General features: G+C 45.3%; 1 protein-coding gene across 1 annotated transcript in view; it reads right to left on the reverse strand.

The window, feature by feature from the left end:
- Positions 1-22300, reverse strand: part of LOC138733584 (dynein axonemal intermediate chain 1-like) — an 82483-nt gene that overhangs the window by 38604 nt on the left and 21579 nt on the right. The window contains exons 3-6 of the mRNA XM_069880947.1: positions 19667-19754; positions 16472-16551; positions 9022-9170; positions 8030-8129 (exon numbers count right to left, since the gene is read on the reverse strand). Coding sequence (XP_069737048.1) covers positions 8030-8129; positions 9022-9170; positions 16472-16551; positions 19667-19754 — 417 coding nt within the window. The remainder of the gene's footprint in view (positions 1-8029; positions 8130-9021; positions 9171-16471; positions 16552-19666; positions 19755-22300) is intronic.

The following is a 22300-nucleotide window of genomic DNA, read 5'->3' on the forward strand; positions in this document are numbered from 1 at the left end:
GTGGCAGCCAGTTTCTCAAGCAGAATTCTGTGAGAAAGTGTATCAAAGGCTTTGCCTTTAGGTACACTATATCCACAGCCTTTCCCTCATCCATTAAGTGGTTCTTGGTCCTCCACACTTTTGAGTGCTGTTATCCAGTGTTAAATAGCACAAATACAACTCTACCCCTAAGCTGGTTGCACTTCAGTTTTGTGCAATACAGTTCTCTGATGTTGCCTGTAACTCTTTTCCCCCTTCTCCTCTCTTTAACATTAATAGCAAGTTTTGGAATGAATCACAAAGCCTCCTTCTGACCTTCACTTTTGTACTAAATTTAATGTTACTTTCCAAATCACTTCTGAAAGGTGAAAGTCAAACAGAGAAACTAACCTGTGCTGAACTCATAGCTAGGATGATGATAGCAGCCTGTACCTCCGCACTATGCTGCAATCCCTTCTGCTGCAGCAGAGATTACTCCTCCTTAGAGACCAGCATCTGAAGTCCAGCCAAAGCCCTGGTTGTGCTCGTGGGGTAACCCTCTCCTGCATCTCCCAGGGTTCCACTCAACATTAGCAAGCACATGGCAGTGAGCCAAGTCCTCAGCTCCAAACTTCCTTGCAGCCCTGTTGCTTCCCCAATCAGTGCTCATTTCATATTGCACATTTGGTTTGCATCTTTATTGAGCTTCCTCTCACTGACTGCAAATTGTTGCTTCTCACTTGCCTTGTATTTTACACATGGGCTTGTGCCAACAGCATTCCTGAAGTCACAGAATCATAGAATGGTTGGGGTTGGAAGGGATCTTAAGGATCACCTAGTTCCACCCGCCATTCCATGGACAGGGACACCTCCCTTTAGACCAGGCTGCTCAAGGCCCCATCCAACCGGGCCTTGAACACTTCCAGGTCAATTGATAAGCACACATTACACCTCCTTTCTATGATCTACAAGGACTGCTACTCTCCAGAACAATATTAGATGTTTTATGGGATATAACCTTACTAAAGCCTTACTAGACTGTCTGTTCCTTGAACTACCAGTACTTGAAAACAGACCAGTTAATGATTGTCCCAGAATCTTTCTGGACAGCATACTTAGGCTGCCCTCTCTCCTGTGCTGTCATGCTCCTGAATACAAGGCAAAGTATTTCCTCCAGTCCTCTGCCACTTCCCTACTCTGCCATCCCATCCCATCCCATCCCATCCCACCCCATCCCATCCACCTGGTGAAAAACTGGAAGACCATCTCTATTGGTCCTTTATGTGCCCTGAGCTATATCGCCCAAGTCTGTGCCATGTAAATATATCCAAGTTGTGGCAGTCCCCCTGCACTCTCCCTGCTGTGACCCACAGCCCAGCCCCTAGTGTCAGGCTGAAACTATACCCTTGTAGACACAGCACCATCTCTTCACATGTTGGCAGGGTCCTGGCTATGCCCTGTGGTGGAGAGCTGGTGTTAGAGGCTGGGGCATAGGCAAAGGCACACAGTAGCACAAGTGCAGCATTAGGTCTGTATGGAGAATCAGTCACTGTTCTTTGTCACCAGGGCAGGCATTGACCTATCACAGTCTGGAAACTGGCATTTAAGACAAACCAGCACAGATTTCAGGTCTTTATAAAATGCCAAGCAATAAGCATCAAGGTTCAGGAGCTGCTGTCTCTGTACAGCAGTATGGGGCAGAGAGCCGGAGGCTTTCAGTGGCCCTAATGCCAATTGCCCCCAATTGCAAACTGAAACCTAAGTGAAGGGCCATTCTTTGGCACTGCCAATAAGGAAGAGCAGAAAGGCACCCAGGAGCAGCTTTCTAGATTCCCTCAGATACATCTAGCGGGTTCTATGCCCCCAGTAGGTCTTCATGCAAAGCTGAATCAACGAAATCTTTGGAGATGCTGCCCAAGTCATTATTTCACTCCTATCCTCCATACAAACAGAAAAAGGCAAACCTGGTTCCTATGTGGCTGAATCAACTCATTAATCTGAGCAGGTGGGTTTCATAGAAATACTGTGTGTCATAACCTGAAAAAGTAATAGCTCTAGTAATGAAAAAATGGCCTGTGAGCACCTGTGTATGAAACAATCCCTGCAAAGCCACTGATGAAAGGGGTTTAAATTTATCAGTTTGACTTCAAACCAGCCTCTGTGCTGATAAAGTGACTCAGTAACTACAGGATGCAAGTGAGCAGTAGTGTCCTGAGGTGCCTGATGCACATCTTCAGGCTTGGAGCCCAACAGAGCACCCTACGATGGGATCGGAGCTGCAGCAGGACAGAGTCGAGGTTTCAGATGCTGCAGGGACAAACCAAAGCATTCCAGGCCAGCTTTATTCCCTAAAAGAAGCTGCTAGGGGAGAGAAATGCCAGTGCACAGAGTGTGGTGGCTGGGGGAGGAGAAGCAAGGACAGCCTGAATGGCACAAAGCGGAGGTACCATTAATTCCCGTGACCCATCTACCTCACTGAGTTTTGACATGCCACCAGCCCTTGTTTTAAAGCAGACCTAAGTCTGCCCAGCAGTCCACATCAATCTCAAAGAGTCAACCGGGAATAAGAGCGAGCCTTTTAGGCTTTGTGGCACAACAAAATGAACAGTTTTACTGGAAAACAACCACTTAGGCTGTGAATGCAATTTCAAAGCCATTTTAAGAAAGCCCCTGCCTACTCAAAGGTCTTTCTGGACTCATTTAGTGTTTTCATACCCCAGCAACTGCCCTGGCCACGGTGCAGAGAGCCAGGAGATGCCTTATGCCAGCACTCCAAAGCTAGCAGTGGCCCCAGGCATGCATGGACAAACACCATGGGCTACTGCAGAAGGGTAGGAGTTAAAACTCAGGTGCAATAGGGACATTTGTAGCTGTGAGGGGTTCACAGTCCTGACTCCTCTGGGGAAAAAGCATCAGCAGATGCCAAGAGTTCTGCTGGTATCCCTGCTTTGTGCTCTACTAAGACAGGGGGCACTCAGTCCAAAACACCCAGGGAAATATTTGCAAACCTGGAGGGTTTAGCAAGCCTCTTATCTGCAAAACCATTCACGCCTTTAAAGACAGAGATTGGCTTTCACTGCCAGTCAATGCTAAGTGGGCAGCAAGTCTCTGCAAATTGCTCTACAAACACATGCCAGTGCAAAACAAGCATTTATCTCCTAGCTGGGAAAGGATAAGTATCAAGATAACAGGCATATCTTTGGTATCTTATCCTGTAGACAAGATAGAACAGGAAACTGGTCTTGAAGACTTCTTATACAAAAGACTTGTTCAGTAAAATGTGTTTATATAAGCACAGAAGGGTACATTCACTTCCTGAGAAGCACAAAGCATAAGATAATTTCCTGAAGGTTTGGGTTGTTCCAAGTATTTTGTATCTTGAAAGGTCAACAGCTTCAATAATGGGGAAAAGCCTCAGAACATATGTCTAAGGAGTGCACACTTGGATGGCATTTATCTTGAGGCTATCAATACTTACTAAAGACGGCTACATTACCTTGCTCTTGCTGCATTAATCATGAAGGACACAAACCACAATGCATGAGAGCAAATGGACTTGTACTTAGTGCATGCTCCCAAGACTATTGTAAAAACCTTCGAATCTTCCTCACACAAGGACACTTTATCATAGAGCCACAGGGTTAGAAGGTAAATCAGGTTGGAAGACACCCCTAGAATTCCCTTAGATGACCTTCCACAAAGTGGGGTCAGCTCTGAGGACAGATGTGGTTGATCAGGGCTCTACCCAATCTGGTCCTGAAAACTTCCATGGACAGAAATGGAACAGCCTCTCTGGGCAAGCTGTTCCATTACATGATCGCCTTCACAGTGAAAGTTTTCCCTTATATCCAGTCCAAACCTCTTATTTAAACTAATTTCTGCTGCTGTATCTCATTGCACCTTGTTGCACTGCCGGAATGAGCTTGGCTCTGACTTCTTGATGACCTCTGGCACTGGCAGGCTCCTGCTGCGTTCCTTCTCCAGGCTGATCAAGCCCATCTTGACCGTGTCATTACAGCTGTTGCATGGGGCAGCTGTGGCCCACAGCCTGGGATCCAGCCATCTGGGGGACACATCTTTTGGGTATCTCTGGCTTTTTTACAGAGCCAACAACTCATGAATTCAGTAAAAGAAAGCATCTAAATTCTTGGAGTGAGCCAGACGTGGAAGTCTGCAGCATTGCCCCTGTACAACACAACTGCTGACACCATTTGCTTAATGGAAAATAAGCCCAAGAAATTTCAGGTGTGATTCCTGCCTTCACATGTTTCACATTTTTTTTCTACTTTCAGCATAAATTTGAGATGGGTTTAGAGCAAATTCCCAAACAGGGACTGAATTCCACCCCTCTCTGTTTCTTTGCCCTCTGTCCTTGCAATAAACTGACCAACATCTCCAGATTTCCTGCACCCTAACTGTAGGAGTCCAGGCCTGCAAATCTACTTCCAGCATTCTTTTTATTTCCAAAGCAGGTCTCTCATCCCAGCTAGCCTTTTTGTTCATGTCAGACTTTTACCATCAACAACCTAAACTAAACTAGGTGTTTTCTAACCTCATTTTATTTCAGTGCTAATTACATCAGTGTCTGCACCAGGCCCCGGCAGGAGATGGCCTGGGGGGACCAGAGAGCTGCTGCCAGACAAATGAGCTGCCGGACTCATGTTTAGAAATAACAGATCTCTCCACCTGTCTGCTTTAGGAACCAGTGTGGAGTTTTCAAGGAACGTAAGTGTCATCTGAAATGCAATCACAGAGCACAACAGCAGTGGACTTAACACACTGATCGAAACCAAAGCTGAATGCTCTACAGCAACCACTCTGGGCACATCCAGTGAAGACTTGCTTCCATAAAAGCAGCTGGTTGTCCAGTTCTTTTAAAATCAGGCCACTTATTTAGGCACCTAGTTATAGAATTATTAGATTTTTTTCCCAGGTTGTTGGCATGGATGTGTACATCACTGTGATAATCTTATTTATTTCCATTTTCATTAAAAATCATTTATCTGCATTCTGAATTAAAACAACCATCAGGCAGAGCATGAGACTAAGGAAATTACCCAGAATGCGATAAAGACCAATAGTAGCAGTTATTACCCACTGCACCAGCAGAAGAATGTGCACGCTCAGGTTATTTATGAAGAGGTGGTACTCTTCGAGGCAGATGCGCAGTTGCCAACACAGATATTTGATCCTAATGCTCCTAATATTCATGGCTTCTCTTAAATCTCCACCTCCTGGATTCATGAGGATTGATTTTTAGACTCAAAAATGCCCCAATTTCCAAGTCAGTCTTAGGAGTTAGAAGGCTGATACAAACCTTTTGGACACATAGCACCAGCTCGAGTTAGGAAATGTGTTTTCCAATGTACGTCAACCATCCCTCTAAGACTGCAAGTGGGGCCTTATTTTAAAACCACCTCCAGGCAACCTTCAAGTTTAGCAGGCATAATTATGTGCGGATGCAAAGCTAGAGCCTGTTTATGAACAGGAAGCCTTTAATGTTTTATTTGCTAGCTGCATGTCCTGTAGTTTTCTGTACGTTGTTAATGTGGTCTTTCTTCCAAACATTACCGGAGACTTCCCTTTGTGAGGCACTGAGTTACTTCCAAGAACTGCACTCTGCTACAAATTGGAATATGTCCAGGAATGTAAAGGCTGTAAACAACTATTTATTCCACTGCAGATCTAGAAGGTTCTGTTCAAAACAGAAACTAAATCATGTCTCAGACACACCCTACTGCAACCAGCACGGTTAGTATGTCACACAGAGGCCAGTCTGCTGCAATGGAAAGGCAGCTCTTGCCTGGACCTTTTCTCCTAGGCAGCACGATTCTGCGCTGCTCCTTGGTAGTAGCCACTCTCTTTGGAGCATGGAGTTAATGCCATAAAGCAGAATTAGCTCCTACCTAGTTTAGGATCTAATTAGGATTATTGAATTAGACCTAAGATAGGATAACCAAGGTGAGATACCCTCAGTGTAAGTGCTGCAAAGTTAGACAGTCTTCTGTCTTATCCATAGCCTCGTACGAACTCCAGGCCTATGGTTACAGAGTCACATTATCTGCAGCATCAACACTAGAGTCACATTAAAGCAGTGACTAGGACAATCTAGGAGTGGGGTGAAAAGACCCCATTGCACAAACTCTTGCCAAGTCCATAGGAGCCTCTCTGCAACAGGTGAAGCTCTGACAAATAACCTTACCCAAGTGAGTAGCACAAAGCCTCCTTAGAGATAAGCTGCCACTGCAGAAACTTGACCACATGAATAAGACATCCAAGTACACCCAGTGTTTACTCTCCATCTGCTCATGCTGCCCAGGGTGTATCACTGCCTGTAGATACCTCCATCTTCTTCCATACAGCTAGGCACCAGGACACAGATGAAGTTGTGAACGTCAGCAGGACCCTTGCCAGGTTGAGGGGTTCATATGACATCACTTGCAGAAACCAAGTCAGAGGATATGTAACATTGCATGTATTTCATTTCATTCATGTAGTCACTTGGTGTATGGGAGAATGTGGACAGACAGATCCATGAACAAAGGGGTGGATCCTGACACTGCCTACAAGGCAGAAGTATCAACACTGATTTCTCTAGGCTGTGGCATCATGAGCTTCCCAGGGAGACCAGGTTCCTCAGAGAACAGATTTCTGTTGCATAGCTTGGGAGAGACAAATTCAAAGCCTGAACCAGTGAATTGAATATTTGGCTATAAAATAAAGGTTAAACTGCAATAAAGTTGCCAAGGCACCAATTCAATGATAGAGATATATAAAAGCCATCTTTTTGCTAGAGTAATTTGGCCAAACTGCGCACACTTTCAAATTTATACTAGAAAAACATCCAGCCCGTAGTGACAGAGCAATGTGGTCTTACAGTACAAAACCAGTGTTGATAGATAGCTACATGCCCTGGCTACTCGCCAGGCACAAATTAACCATCTGAGCTGCTAGGATGGATGGCTAGGGGCAAAAAATATAACTGCTATCATCTAACTGAGACTGGCCTGGGCACTTCATTACCAAATCATTACTCTTGGAGACAGCCTCACACAGTGGGAAAATGTTGATTTTATTTAATTGGAACAAAGTTCTACTGGTTGACCTCAGGCATATTACTATAATTGATTTTTAACATCACTGTAAGTATACAGCCACTTTATTCTATTGCTTCTCTATACGTTAGCAGTTCAGAGCCAACACCAATATGTCAGCTCATACTAGGGAAGCTCTGATGTAGAGCACCTTGCACCTCCATCCCCAGGGGATTTCATATAGAGAAGGTAAGTAGTTTTCTCCTGCCATGTGCTGCAGACCTGCACTGGTCTGGTCAACATAAGCGCAAGCAGGGACTGGCATTTACAACACAAAGCAGGAGCGGCCTTGAGGAGTGAATAATTCATGTCCAGGGATATGCATGCCAAGGGCAGGAAAGCACAGGAAAAAGCAGCCTGTTCCCTGAACTCTACTCTCCTCTTTGTCCTCTAAGTGCCTCCATCCTTGGAGTGAAAGAAGTAAAATAGGACTGCAGAGAAGTTTGGCTAGCTGATGCTAGAGACCGGGGAGCCTGGCCCATGAAGAAGCACCTGTGCTTAAGAGGAAAGGGTTTGTCAAGGCTGCAGTAAAATGTGCAGCCGATTCTCAGCATCTGCCAGAAGCCCTCTGATTTGAGACTTAACATCAGCTTGACTGGGCTGCAACTGAGAGATTTCTGGCCTTGTTCCTTGTAGGGGTGTGTCAAACCTGAGGTGGAGAAGGAGTAAGAAATGCTGCTGCCCAGGTTTCCTCATCTCTCTTACTTTATGAATTCTGTGACCTCTGAAATTGGATTGAGCAAAAAGGAATTGATAGTTTTAGGGCGTTGGGCTACCAAAATGACCCTGCTGTCCTGAGGCAAGCAGCTAAGGCAAACTGCAGACAACCCAACCTGTCACCATGTGTATTCCTGCTGGTGAGAGACCTGCAGCTTCCCCACGTGCTTGGCCAGGATTGGGCTGACTTGTCCCCATGCTTAGCCTCTGTTGGCTTTCTCTTAGTTCCAATCAGAGTAGTGTTGCTCCCAACCTCTCACCTTGCCATCAGCAGTGACTGCAGCAAAGACTGTGGAGGAGTAAGGGGACCATGCAACGTCCCCTACAGCACAACTGAGGTCATAAACAAACATCGGAGTCCTGTAAAAAAAAGACCCAGAGAGAAGAACTCATTTATACATATGCCACTCTGGAACAGAAACATCAAGCTACACAAAATTTTGATGCTGCAGCTTGTACTGTTCAAGGCTAGCTGCAGAAGTGGGAGGTGGGGTATTTCTCTACACCAGAAACAAGCTAGGCTCTGAGCCAAAGGCAAAGCAAAGCTAAGCATCAGTCCAAATGGGTTGGGATTGGTCTTGCTGGGATGAGAAGAAAGGCAGTATGTTTCTTTCTTTATGAAAGCATTTTGGAAGCTTCCCCACAACACAAATAGCAAGACAGAGTCTCTCTGGTTAATAATCATACAGGAAAAATTGATTTTGCCTCTTTGGACTTCTAACAACATTGAATATAGAGTATTGGCAACAGGAAATACTCAACTCTGACTGATTCACAACAAAATCAATTTCCTGATTGAAACCAGATTCCTCAACAACTAACTCTGAACTTTGTTATGTATTTTCAAGTGTTCCAATATTTTTTTTTTTTTGGCCTCTCTGGTTCTTAGGAGGTGTCTGTCCGCTCAGGCCATAAGCCAGCCCCTGATATTTCTCTATAACATTGCCCCAGAAGAATAATCCTGCCACAGCAGGTCCTGCCTGAAGAAAGCCATGTCCAAAGCAAAGCAGTCAGGCTCTGTACTACAGTGCACTCCTTGGCAAGTTCCTGGGGGAGCTGATGCTAAACCTTATACCTCTTAGCTGGGCAGTACAAATCTGAGCCATCAGCCCCAAAAGTAGAGGTAAGTGAGCAATTAGTAATATCAACATCTAACAGGGAGACTGAGACTGATGTATAAGTGGAGTCAAAATGTGCAGCTGGCACATCAGGCTGGACCTCCCACCCCACGCTAGGACCCAGCAGGACCTACTTGATGGTGTGATCCCAGATTTTGACTGTCCAGTCAGAGCTGCAGGAAATGAAGACTTTCAAGTGGTAGGGATTCCATCTGACTGAGTCCACGGCCATGTGATGCGCTTCAAATACATCCAAAAATTGTCTTGAATAGTATTTTGAACACTGCAATGGAAAGAACTAGTCAGGATCAGAGCTAGACCTTCTTCTGGAGCTCATATTCCTACAGAAGGATGCCTCTCAATACTTGCATGGCCTCCTAGGCTCTTCTGGGTTGGCTGGGAAGAGATGGCTGGTACCCAGAGCTGCTACAGAAACTAAATAATTCAGCACATGCGGTTTCATCCCACTTGCAGGCAGCACCACACTCACATCTGCAATATACAGAGGTAGGAACTGAAGTTCTGTGGTTGGATTTACAGCCAGAGCAAGGCCCTAGACCTCATTCTCCACTGCAGGGCGTCCATCACCTTCTGCCAGGCTGGGCTTTTGCTGTGCTCTGTAAAAGGCTCTTGAGAAGGGAAGGGGAAAACAGGTCTTATGGTACTCAGGAGCACACAGGAGCACATTTCTTTGGCTCTAAGGATTTCATGAACATGCCAAAAGTCCCTTTCCTGCCATCATCTTGCAACAGTCTGCTCTGAGAACCACACAGCTCTGCAACTTTTTCTCTTATGCCACTCGTAACTTCCCAGAGGGCTATGAGAACTACAAGAGGTTGGCCAGCTCTCAAGCATGTCCCCGACAGGCAAGTGGACAACCCTGTACCAGAGTGAACAGTAGCCAGTGAACCAGGCAAACCCTGTATGTGCATGTGAGGGTCAGGCCAGCAGCAGTTGTGGGTGCTACAGAATGGCAAAATGTAGGATGTGTGAAAGAGCTAGAAAACACTTTGCATGTGAGCTCATGAAAGGGGGGAGAAATTACAACCCCCTTGCCTGCACGAGCAGGCAATCCAGATCCTGTCACTTCTGTGTACGCAGAACAACGAGGCTATGCTCCCCAGACCTCCTCCCTTCTGAGGGGACTGGAGGCTTCCTTCATTAGCAACAAGGGCCTCAACTCACAAGAAATATCCTCTTCTTTGTTCTCACACACATGCTGTATCCACAGAGCAGTCTGAGGTTTGTTTCAGGATTTTCTGCTGGTCTGCCTCAGTACTGTCACTACAAGGACTTTTCAGTATCTTTCATTAATCCCTAATGGATGCAACAGCACATCATCTGCCCAAACAGCAGGATTGCTGAAGCGCTACATGACTTTAATTTTTGCAAACCAAAGCTCTAACTAACCATAAGGCTTAACTGTTTACTACCCATGATAGTCAATGTCTGGGTACTCGGATCTGTTTTCTTGTGATGCCCTTGTGCACTGGTGCAGATACTAGATTGAGAGTGCTAAACTATTCACACAGCAGTAGCTCCTGCATCCCTGAGAGCCTTGCTGTGGTAGGAAATGGAAACAAGGAAGTGGCTCACATCCTACTGAGATTTACCGATAATATCTATAGCTTGCTAATAGTTTGGTGCATACTTGGTCTCTGAGTTACTGTCCCTGTGTGTAATTATGAGACTGAAATCTCATTTAGTGGCATGTTTCGTAACTTTACTTCATGATTCTTAATGTTCATCCACCAGGAAAATTGCTACTTGGCTAGTTTTGAAAGTAATTTTCCTGGGAACAGACAGAATGGGTCATGAGTAATTAACACAAGAGAGAAGCTGCTTTACATATCTGTCCTTCTAAGTATGTAGACTGAAGGTCCCTAATACCTTTGAACTTTGAAGAGTGAGATCCTAACCAGATTTGTCTGCATACAACAGAACTGTAATGCTCAACATTCTGTTTTTAAAGCTTCATTGGAGCTGAGCCTTTGATCAGTGCAGCTCTCCGGGCACTGGTACAGGAGGCCTGTTGTGCTCTAAGATGTGCTGATCCACACCAGTGGCTTTGCAGTCTCAAGTCTGGCCCAGACTTCCACAAGAAAGGGATCTGTGATTTTCCTATGCAATTACCAGCAAAAAAAAGGTTCTGTAGGGGAGGTGCCTGGCTTTTGTGAAAAATGAACCCTGTGTGCCTGCTTTAGCCTCAAGCCATATACAATGCTCTGGCAGTGCCTGCCAGCCCCACTCTGTGTTCACCCCAATCTTTGGTATCATCTCTGATGTGTGAAACAGGACCATGTTCCTTCCAAGATGCATTCTGAATAAACACCACAAACTTGAGAAAAAGCTCAGGAAAAAGCATGACTTCAATGAATAAAACAGTTCTGAGCTAACTAGAACTGCTGCCAAAGTCTTCCCCTACTATTCACTTTAAAACCCCTACCATTATTAGACACATGTCAGAATGAAAACACAACCACTGGAAAATGTGATGCCTAACTCCTGACAAGACAGCTTTGAAGAGGATGAGTAGATTCAGGGAGCAGGCATTTGTGCAGCCTGTCTGATCTTCTACAGCATTGCTCCAGTTTGCTGAGAGTGTTTTTCTCCTGTTTAAATGGTGGTAGATGTGTGTGAATAGTAAATAGCATTTTTATGATGAGATGGGAAAGCAAGAAACCATCTATGGCAATACAGGAATCCAGCACAAAGATTACTTTAACAGGGCTTGAAATCACAGGGGTGGGATACTGGGAGGAAAGGAGAACTCCCAGGATGCAAAATTCATGAATAATCTTCATTACCAGCACTTCAGTTTATACTAGACGTTAGCCTGACACAGAACTCCTCCACATCCATGGTGAATACATGGTTATTAGTGTCCTTATAATGTAAAGATTTTCTTTTAGTTCACTAACAGAAACACTGAGACTCTAGGCAATACAGAAATCAAAAAATAGTCTTTTTCAAAGCAGGTTTGCTTCTCCCAACAGAAACTGTACTGCCTAATGCTGGCACTCCAAGGCAGCTCAGGACAACCATCTGCCCTCAGAAATCAATGACACAAATGTGTCCTATGTTGTTGTGGACAACTGTTACCAGCAACTGCAGAGCATCCCCTTGGTTTCTGCTCAGTGCCCTCTTGCAGAGATCTCTAACAGAAATGTTGACATATGTAGAAAGGCTTATGAATGGAAACATAGGTATGGAAATGGTAAAAGAAAGAACCTCAGTTAATTGATGACAAATTCAGTCAGTCAAGTGAGAAGATAATTGGACAGAACCAATAGAAGCCCCAAAGACAAGGTGTCATGAAGATGAGGAACAGAACTCAAATCATAAAATACCCAGACAAGGAAAACAACTTTTCCTAAGACAAGCAACCCCCTAAGACAAGCAACCCCCTTTTAGGCAAATGTTCTCTACATTACTAAAGGGTCACTGGAGATAGGAGCCTCACCAGAAACCAGTTTGTCATTATTATTTAAGGAAACACCAAGAGATGTGATAAGGACTCAGCAGTCAGTATCCTTTGCAATTTATTTAACCAGAAGAAATCCTATCCTGACCAGATACAAATGTCATAGTGCTTAGTATGAGAGAATAGGATTGAAATTATTTTGTTTAAAATTAGAATCACCTTTTCCTTCTATACAGTCTTGCACTGAGTTTCATTATTTTCCTTTGTTATGCTCTCAAGCAAACTGCCTAAGACTGAAAAAAGCCTCATCTTACATGAGTATGTTCAAATCTCATCACAATTTTTCTGTTGAAGCCCTCTTTATTAAGAAGTAATTCCAACCAAAGAGTTGAAGCCACAAAAAAGTTTTAATATGAATCTCAGATACCATATTTTTTGATAGCAAAGCTCACCAATTCCTAAACAGCAAATAAGATAAGCAAAGAGGCAGCTTTGTGTAACAGAATCGTATTAAAGGAGAAACAGTTTGTCCTCTACATAAAAAGGCCTGTGTGTAATTAAGATAATGATTTCTAGACTTCAGAAACACTATTAACTAAGCCATTTTAAAAAAATCATGCTAATTGTTCTGCATCTAAAGAATTAACATATTATCATACTATTTGCAGGCATGCCTTGTCTCTGAAATAACACCGCCCTGAAATTCACTTTGCAACGCATCCAATAAATAATCTAAAATTTGGCCCACGTTTGGTCCCTGATGCATACAGCATGTAAGGAATCTGTCCATCTCACCCAACATGCAGTGGCAAGGGCAGGCGCCACACAGAGACCCGAGCAGCTCACTCCTGCTCAGTGCAGCCACAGGATGCGAAAGCTGTGGGACTTCCCCTGCCAGCATCTGAGCAGAGCAAGGCTCTGGGAGGGGGTCCACAGGTAGCTCCAGTAATGGGTTCGGACATGCAGTGTTTCAATATAGGGTGTGATGAAGGTGTGTGATAGTCCTTGAGAAATGTCTGGAGCAGCAGTCAATCTGAAAACTTTTGAAACTGCTTGTAGCAAACTCTCAAGGGGGCATTAAGGGTACAAGCACTCTCCCTGCTGTGTTTGTGGATACTGTGGAGGCCTGCTTGTGCTAGACACAAGATTTCTCTTTCCTGTGTTAGCCCAGACAATCTGACTGAAGATCGCCTCTTCCAGGCCTTGGGAATACCTGAGTTTTATAGGGTAGTGGTGTACAGTGCGAGAGTGGTCCCACTTTTCACTAAGGCTCACCAAAGCAGTAACTTTTCATTGCTTACAAGTAACCCTGAGATCAGCCTGAGCACCAGTGAAAGAGATGGTCCCATATAATAGTATTTCTCTGCATTTCTCCAGCCCTGAAGTGGTTAAAATACCTGTGTGGCTCCCTGGATGAGATTACTCCTTATGTTAAAACTCCATTCTAGTTCTATTTCTAGTTTCACTGAAGACCATCCAAGGCAGAAACACCTACGACTTTGCCAATACAGATACTGCCAAATTCTGCTCCTATCAGTCATAGAATCATAGAATCATAGAATAACCAGGTTGGAAGAGACCCACCGGATCATCGAGTCCAACCATTCCTATCAAACACTAAACCATGCCCCTTAGCACCTCGTCCACCCATGCCTTAAACACCTCCAGGGAAGGTGACTCAACCACCTCCCTGGGCAGCCTGTTCCAGTGCCCAATGACGCTTTCTGTGAAAAATTTTTTCCTAATGTCCAGCCTAAATCTCCCCTGGCAGAACTTGAGGCAATTCCCTCTTGTCCTGTCCCCTGTCACTTGGGAGAAGAGGACAGCACCCTCCTCTCTACAACCTCCTTTCAGGTAGTTGTAGAGAGCAATGAGGTCTCCCCTCAGCCTCCTCTTCTCCAGGCTAAACCCCAGCTCTCTCAGCCGCTCCTCGTAAGACCTGCTCTCCAGCCCCTTCACCAGCTTTGTTGCACTTCTCTGGACTCGTTCCAGAGCCTCAACATCCTTCTTGTGGTGAGGGGCCAAGAACTGAACACAGGATTCGAGGAGCGGTCTCACCAGTGCCGAGTACAGAGGGAGGATAACCTCCCTGGACCTGCTGGTCACGCCGTTTCTGATACAAGCCAAGATGCCATTGGCCTTCTTGGCCACCTGGGCACACTGCTGGCTCATGTTCAGTTGGCTGTCAACCAACACCCCCAGGTCCCTCTCCTCCAGGCAGCTTTCTAGACAGACTTCTCCCAGTCTGTAGCACTGCATAGGGTTGTTGTGCCCCAAGTGCAGGACCCGGCATTTGGCCTTGTTAAACCTCATGCCATTGGACTCTGCCCAGCGGTCCAGCCTGTTCAGATCCCTTTGCAGAGCCTCCCGACCCTCCAGCACATCAACACTTCCACCCAGCTTAGTGTCAGTCCTTCATGAAGATTTTCCTTCGCTGTGTAACTCAGCCAGGACACCAGCTTGAATGCTTTTCCTGAAGAGTAACTGATAGCCCCCACCTCCACTGTCATACTCATCGACATTCATCACTCACATAAGCACAGAGGAAGTTGGAACATGTGGTTCCTTACCGTGTTTTGATCAGGACTAGACACAACAGTGTACTCAAACAATTTGTAGAACAATACCCAGGGTACCAACTCTCATGGGCAACCAATCAACTCAGAACATCTGCCCATGACTGAACAGATGCTTTGTATCCTGAAAGCACCAACAAAAAGCCATTGCAGCTACCTCCCGTCAACCCAGTCCTCGTCCTTCCCCCGCCCCACTTCTCCCACCTCCCTTCTGCATATGTCTTGTCCAATGCAAGCCAGCACCACTCAGAAATCCTCCCTAGATACCGCCTGACAGAGGGAGAGATTTCAATCAGCATCATCCCTCTGGAAGGGATACATATTTGTTGAGTCTGTCTTGCCCAAATGATTGGCAGTGATTTCAAAATATGGTTTCCTTTGTATTATTTTTCTCTGTTTTGTTTCCCTTTGGCAAGCAGGACTCGGGGAAGGGGCTTATAGCATTCTCTAGGGATAGCTGGGTGGAGGTGGTCTGCAGGTCAGCCTCCTGCTGGCGGTCCCCGGCCCTCATTGAAGGGCTGTGGCTACAATATTAACAAAGACCCGAAGCCAGCTCAGAGGAATGCTGTGTAAACAGAAGTTATATGAGTAAGCAGGTATTGGCTTTATTTTCAAGGCTAAATAAAGCAGAGATCAAACCTTCCTATTTTTAGCTTGTTTTCTTAAGAAAACACAATGTCTGTGTCCTGCTCTCTGCTTGTCTTTCCTCCTGAACAACTTTTGACTTCACTGGCAATTTCAGCTAAAGTTGGCTGCATACAGGACTTGGCAATATCAAGGTCCTCCATATTCCATGAAAATGAGGAGCCATAGTGTGCAAACATCTGGGCAGTGCCCTCACCCTGGGAAGGGCAAGAAAAGCTTGGTTGCTGCCCTCACCATACAGTTGGAGACAGCTGACTGACAGCTCCTGGCTGGCACTGGGCACCCAGGCATTGGGCAGCAGGAGAGCTGCAGAGGAGGTAGCCAGCAGTGTCTGTGGGAGCCAAGTGTTATAGCATGAAGGTGGGATTGCTAAACAGGAGACAGCATGGGGGTCATCAGAGGATGGGAAGATTAGATTAAATAGTGAGGAACTGGAGGTAGGAGGGCAAGGAGAAAGCAGGACTGGGGAAAGGATCTGGGATGTAATTGTGGAAGGGAAGGGCTGCAGGACACTAATCCCAAAGAAACAAGGCTTCATTGGCCTCCCTGCTTGTAGGATAATGGGTCTAAAAATGAAAAGAGATATTTATTTTCCTGTCATTTGCCCATAGCCATGAGGACAGAGGATCAATGCTTTTTAACTTTTGCTCTGATCATAGGTAGTGCGTCACTTGCACAGCTGCAATCTGCAAAGCCTTCTGGGATGCAGTTTGCATGAAAACCATTTCTGCAAAATAAGTTCTTAACTGGGTCTGTGCAGAGAGTTCCCTGTGACCCTCTGCATCTCTGTGCTGGTCTCAGGTTCACCACAGGGATCTGAGGGCAGGACCAGGCTCTGAACTTGTACTTTGTTGCTGCCTGAGCAAACACCTAAGAGAATGAACCTGAAAAATAAGCAGGGTTTGGGGGATGTACAAGGGACAAAGAAACCGTTCTTACCTTATAGATTTTTCCCTCTTCAGTACCAACAAGAAACAAATAGTCTATCTTTTTGTGAAAATCAAATGATGTCCCACAACCTGTTAACAGAAGAAAGGTCTGTCAGACAGAATTGGTTCATCTGGCCAGCACAAACTCCCTGCCTACGGTACACACACTCTGCCAGTGATTTCAGAAGTGATTTACTAGCAGAAGCTACCAAACAAAATTAGATCCATCCCTTTTGCAAACACTTTCCAAGCTATGCCTGTCCCCAAGACCTGCAATTTACAAAGCCAACACAGAGAAAGGGACCAACCTGTCAGCCTCACCATTGTGCCTGGGAGGATCATGGAACAGAACCTCCTAGAAGTTATACTAAGGCACAGAGGGGTGATTCAAGGCAGCCAGCATGGCTTCTGCAAGGGCAGCTCCTGTCGGACCAACGCAGTAGCCTTCTGTGATGGAGCGACTGTATCAGTGGGTATGGGAAGAACTACAGATGTCATCTATTTGGACTTCCTTTGACACAGTCCCCCACAACATTCTTCTCTCTAAAATGGAGAGATGGATTTGATGGATGGACCATTTGATGGAGCTGTAATTGGTTGGATGGTCACATCGAGAGGGTAGTGGCCAAGAGCTCAATGTCCAGATGGAGATCAGTGATGAGTGGTGTCTCTTGGGGGTCTGGTATTGTGACTAGTACTGTATATCTTCATCAATGACATAGACATCAGGATCTAGTGCACCCTCAGCAAGTTTTCAGATGACACCAAGCTGGATGACATGGTTCACACACTGGAGGGAAGGGATGCCATCCAGAGGGACCTGGACAAGCTTGAAAAGTGGGCCCATGTGAACCTCATGAGGTTCCTCACAGCCAAGTGCAAAGTCTTGCACCTAGGTCAGGGCAACCTCTGGTATCAGATACAGGCTGTGGGATGAAGGGCTTGAGAGCAGCCCTGAGGAGAAAGATTCGGGGATACTGGTGCATGAAAAGCTGGACATGAGCTGGCAATGTGCTCTTGTAGCCCTGAAAGCCAACTGTATTCTGGGGTCTATCAAAAGAAGATTCTGTTCCTCTACTCTGTGGTAAGACTCCACCTGACGTACTGTGCTCATCTCTGGAGCACAAAGTAAAGATGGGAACCTGTTGAAGTGGGTCCTGAGGAGGTCAGATGGATTGAACATGTCACCTATGCAGACAGCCTGGGAAAGCTGGGGTTGTTCAGCCTGCAGAAGAGAAAGCTCCAGGGAGATGTTATTGCAGCCTTTCAGTAGTTAAGGGGGACCTATAAGAATGATGTGGTCAAACTTGTCAGCACAGCCTGCTGTGATAGGATGAAGGATAATAGTTTTAAACTAAAAAGAGGGTAAAAGCAAATTAGATATAAGGAAGACTTTTTTTGCCATGAGCAAATTGCCCAGAGAGGTGGTAGAAGCGCCACCTCTGCAAACACTGAAGGTCAGGTTGAATGGGCTCTGAGCAACCTTATCTAGCTGAAGATGTTCCACTGCAGGTGGATTGGACTAGACGACCTTTAAAGGTTCCCTTCAACCCAAACCATTCCATGATTCAATGAAAAAGGAACTGACATTGAACTGAAAGAACAGATTGGCCCAGGGTTCACTCTGGTAAGAATTTAAAATGCTTGGTGCACATGTAACAAATGTGAGGACCAGGTCTGCCTCCTCTTAGGAGAGAACAGACCACTTCTCTTTGTTTAGTATTCACAAAAATGTAAATAGTTTCACATGCATAAAAGAGGCCAGAGAGGAAATATCACATTATACCTCCCTATGCCCTTTTCATCATTAGCTCAGAAGCCATTTAGCAGGCTCACTTCAGTAAAGCCAGTAGCAAAGGATTTGATTTGGGAAGAAAACTTCTGACAGTCACTGAAAGATCCTCTTAACTTCAAAAGCCCTGAATTGAACAACTTTGTGAACTGTGTTTAAACCAGATGTAAACCAAAACAGGATGTGACTACTTGAGATTTTGTGGCTTCTGCTCCTGAGACAGGTGCAATATCATCCAAGAAAGGTATTTCACTAAGTGGTAAAAGAAAATTCCAGCAGGCTCCTTGAGCAGAAGATGAGATGTCTCTGCTGAGCGCTAGAGCAACCTGAGGCTGTTGACCAGCAGGAACACCCACAGTGATCATCAGATGAGAAACAGGAACAAGCACACAATACTCAGAAGCACATAGTTACAAAGAACTTCCTATAAAGGCAGCTGTCTTAAACAGTAGGTCTCAAACATTAAAACATAGTCCTCAAAGGAACTGTTAAGGTCATTTTGACCCTGTAATAACTGTCTGCATTTTTAACATTTAAATAGATTGTTAAATATTCAAGACAAGTCTTTGAAAATCCATTTCCCAGTAACACTAACAAATACTTAATCCCAAAGCCCCCCCAGGAGTTCCACAGCCTTAGCTGGTCTCTTGCAACACATGTGGCAATGAAATCATTCTCAACAAACAAATTGTTTAGCAGTTACTAGCCTAGAAACACAGCAATCCTTAAATGTAAGTGCCTTCTTCAAACCCAGCCCACACCTTCACCACCAAAAGCAGATGCAGGAGAATGATTAGAGGATTCCTCAGGGCTCCCTGTGCAGTCCAGGACCTCCAGAGCTGACTCATCCCATCCTATCTCAAACACAGGATGGTCGGCATGAGGGGATTCAGCCTAGAAGGACTGCTGTCTCCACCTTGTATGGAAGGAGCCTAACATAGCAGCTCAGAATAGTCACTGTGCTTTTAGAGAGCCAAATCCTGATGAGGCATAGCCCACCGCTGTCTGTGTGAGCTGTGCATGCAGGAAAAGGCAAAGTTTGCTTCTCATCTTTATTTGGCCACTCTAGATCAATGCCTGTTAGGAAGAACAAAACCAACCTAGTTTTGACTAATACAGGTAATGTCCATGTCTGGTTCACATTGGGATATCCATGTAAAACATTTTTTTTTTGATTTTATGTTAATCTTTCTATGCAAGTAAAAGCAAGACGTAACCAGCAAAACTTGAGTCATTTAGTGGCCATTGCTCCACACAAACTTTTCCCCACTACATGATGAAAAGCAAGGAGGCGTAACCCTTCCTTAGCTCCTTTCCATCTAAACACCCCATTCCCAATTTAATTCCACAGAATGAGTGATTAGAGGCTTTATGTCAGTAATTAATCAGCATGGCAAGGACTTGGGCTCCTACCAAACATTTGCAGCTGCAGCCTCTCTGGCCACTGCACCGCTGTTCCCTCTACTGACAGCTTGATGATATCCGTATGAACCAGCTTATTCTGTAGGCAGAGGAGATTCCACATGAATAACAGGCTTTACAACAGCAATACAGAGACATTCAGTACTTTGGAATGGCAAATTTTATGGAGGAATTCTAAAAAGCCGTCCAGAAGTTGCTTAATATTTCATGCTCACAGTTGGCAACTTGCTAACATGTTGTTTTACGTAAAACACCCAGGAAACTGATGCTGGACTGAGAGCCACTGGTACATCACCCAGGCACGTGCAGCTAACACTGAAAGCTTTGGGGTTTGGGGTCAGTGTTTTCTGAGTGGAGGTTGACTCTGACAGCTTAAATGTTAAGTGAAACCACCCTCTGTCATTTGAGTATTGCATATTATTACGAAACTAATTGAAACCACACTAACAGAAAGGAACCTATCACCTTGCAGCCTTTGCTTCTTACCGTCTTTCTATTATCGCCAGAGCAGCTTCAGTTGCCATTACTCCCAGCCTTAGGAGCTCTGAGATTCAAATAAACAACAACATCCAGCAACCAGCTCCTCCTAGGGAAAAGTGCCCGATGTTGCTGTTATTAGCAGAGCTCCAAAGAGGTCTTGTTGCAGGCCATGACACTGCTGTGCTAAGTGCTGTATGACCACAGCGCTGTGTCCCACAGAGTTTACAGTCGAGGTGGGAGACAGAAGACAGATGAAAATAAACACAATGTGGGTGAATATGAGAAAAGTATGAGAGGGCAAAAATCCATTTTTAGACAAGCATTGGGAATTAAAATACCACTTCAGAATGGAGTTGGTTGTGAATGTAAGAATACCCTGGGGCTGATAAAAAGAACAAAGAACTAAAGATTAAATTAGTGAGCAGTGTGGGCTGAGGACTGGATGTTTTCATGAATCTGCAGATTTCCCACTAGAGCGCTGTGAGAACAAAACATAACTTCTTATCTCAGTGAATCAAGCTTTAGTGGGACCTTCTCTAAGCCCAGAGCAGGACTCTGGTGGAAGAAGATTATGCCTGGCAAAGTAAATCCCAGGGAACTGCATGTAAGGGAAGGTGAGAGAAGACCTTGTGAGCCTGGGTTCAGTACTGCAGCTCAGAGGGGATAGTGTCCTGCAAAATAGTTTTATCATATTTTGGGTTTTGTTTGGTTTTTTTACTGCATAAAATAATGTACTTCCTTCTCACCAATTTGCACTGCTGCACACCCACGTGCCCTGACTTATTGATGTCAGTAACAGTTCTCCGAGAGAGCAGCATGAAGCAGGAAAGATTCCTGCAGCCTACAGAGTCCCGTCTTCTGTTAATGACTCTTCTTGCAGCACGTGGGTTACATCAAGTTGAATTCATTGGGCAAAGGCAGGAGTGGTACTCGGGAAGAGGCCATATATGCTGCTGTATGCACACGATTGGAAAGAGTACTGTTTAGAGCATCCAGGACAGAGCATATTCTACAAGCCACTCACTCCCATCAGGACTGCTGATGAACTGCTAGGAGTGCAGTCAGGACATGCTGAGCAGGCACTTGCCTTTGATCAGGCTCCCAGGTCTGCCTGCTCTCCAGAGGGTGTCTACCGTGTCCCAGCCATGTCTGATGGCCACACGAGTCTGGTCTCAAGAGCAGCTTTATATCATGGTGTTACACACAGTGTGTCTAACAAGGTCAGCTGTGTGATCTAGGCAGGCCCAGACGTGTGCTAGCACATTCACTCTCTCTTCTAGTACAAAAGGCAAACTACACGAGACCTTCACTGCAAGCACACACCTTTCTGCAGCCTTTCCCTGAAGATGCCTCCCAGCACTTCCAGCTGGCCAAGGTCTTTGTGAGCAGCTTCTGTAGCTTCTCACCTTCAAAAGGATCTTACTTGTGCAGACTTCCCTCTTGTGCTGCTTTTAGTTTGTACTCAGCTTAGCAGTCTGGAAAATGCACCTGTTTCTGGGGCTGTGTCGAGAAAGCCATTCACATATTCCTCTAAGTAAACAGGCTGTTGACAGTTTGGCCTCCCAGGAATACTGAACAATAGCATGTTGCTTCTGCCTAACAATTGTAAAGCAGTTTGTAAGCATTAGTGAATCAGGCCTTGCAGCTGCCTGTTTCCCTTCAGTTGTTATTAGCCTCAAGTGAAAAAGGAGGCCCAGAGCTGTTCTGTAACTGAACTCTAGGTCATGTAGGAAGGGTGAATTACGGCTGCTAATCAAACCTGGGACTGCTGAGGATCAGCGTGAGAAGCAGTGCCAGGCTGCATCCCAACTGATTCCTAGATGCGTCTCTGACAGCTCTACTTTTTGACAGGCAACACTTGCACCCAAGGTGAGAGAGCAGTCATAGAGCTGCAGAAGTTCTGCATCATTCCTTGCCATTTTCCAGCTTCATGATGACCCAAAACCAAACCAAAATGATAGCTTAAAGCACACACAGCCCACCTGTGGCTTCAAGAAGTTTGTCCAAAGTGATTGTGCCCATTCCTGATAGAGAGAGCCACTACGGTCAAGGTGCATCAACTGTCCCTAGCTAACATTTGACAGCTCTTCTATCCAAATTTTGAGTGTCGCTTGCCAAATATCCAGCTGGAAATAAGAATGAATT

This window comes from Phaenicophaeus curvirostris, chromosome Z (assembly GCF_032191515.1).
Source record: "Phaenicophaeus curvirostris isolate KB17595 chromosome Z, BPBGC_Pcur_1.0, whole genome shotgun sequence".
In the NCBI taxonomy this organism is placed as follows: Eukaryota; Metazoa; Chordata; class Aves; order Cuculiformes; family Cuculidae; genus Phaenicophaeus; species Phaenicophaeus curvirostris.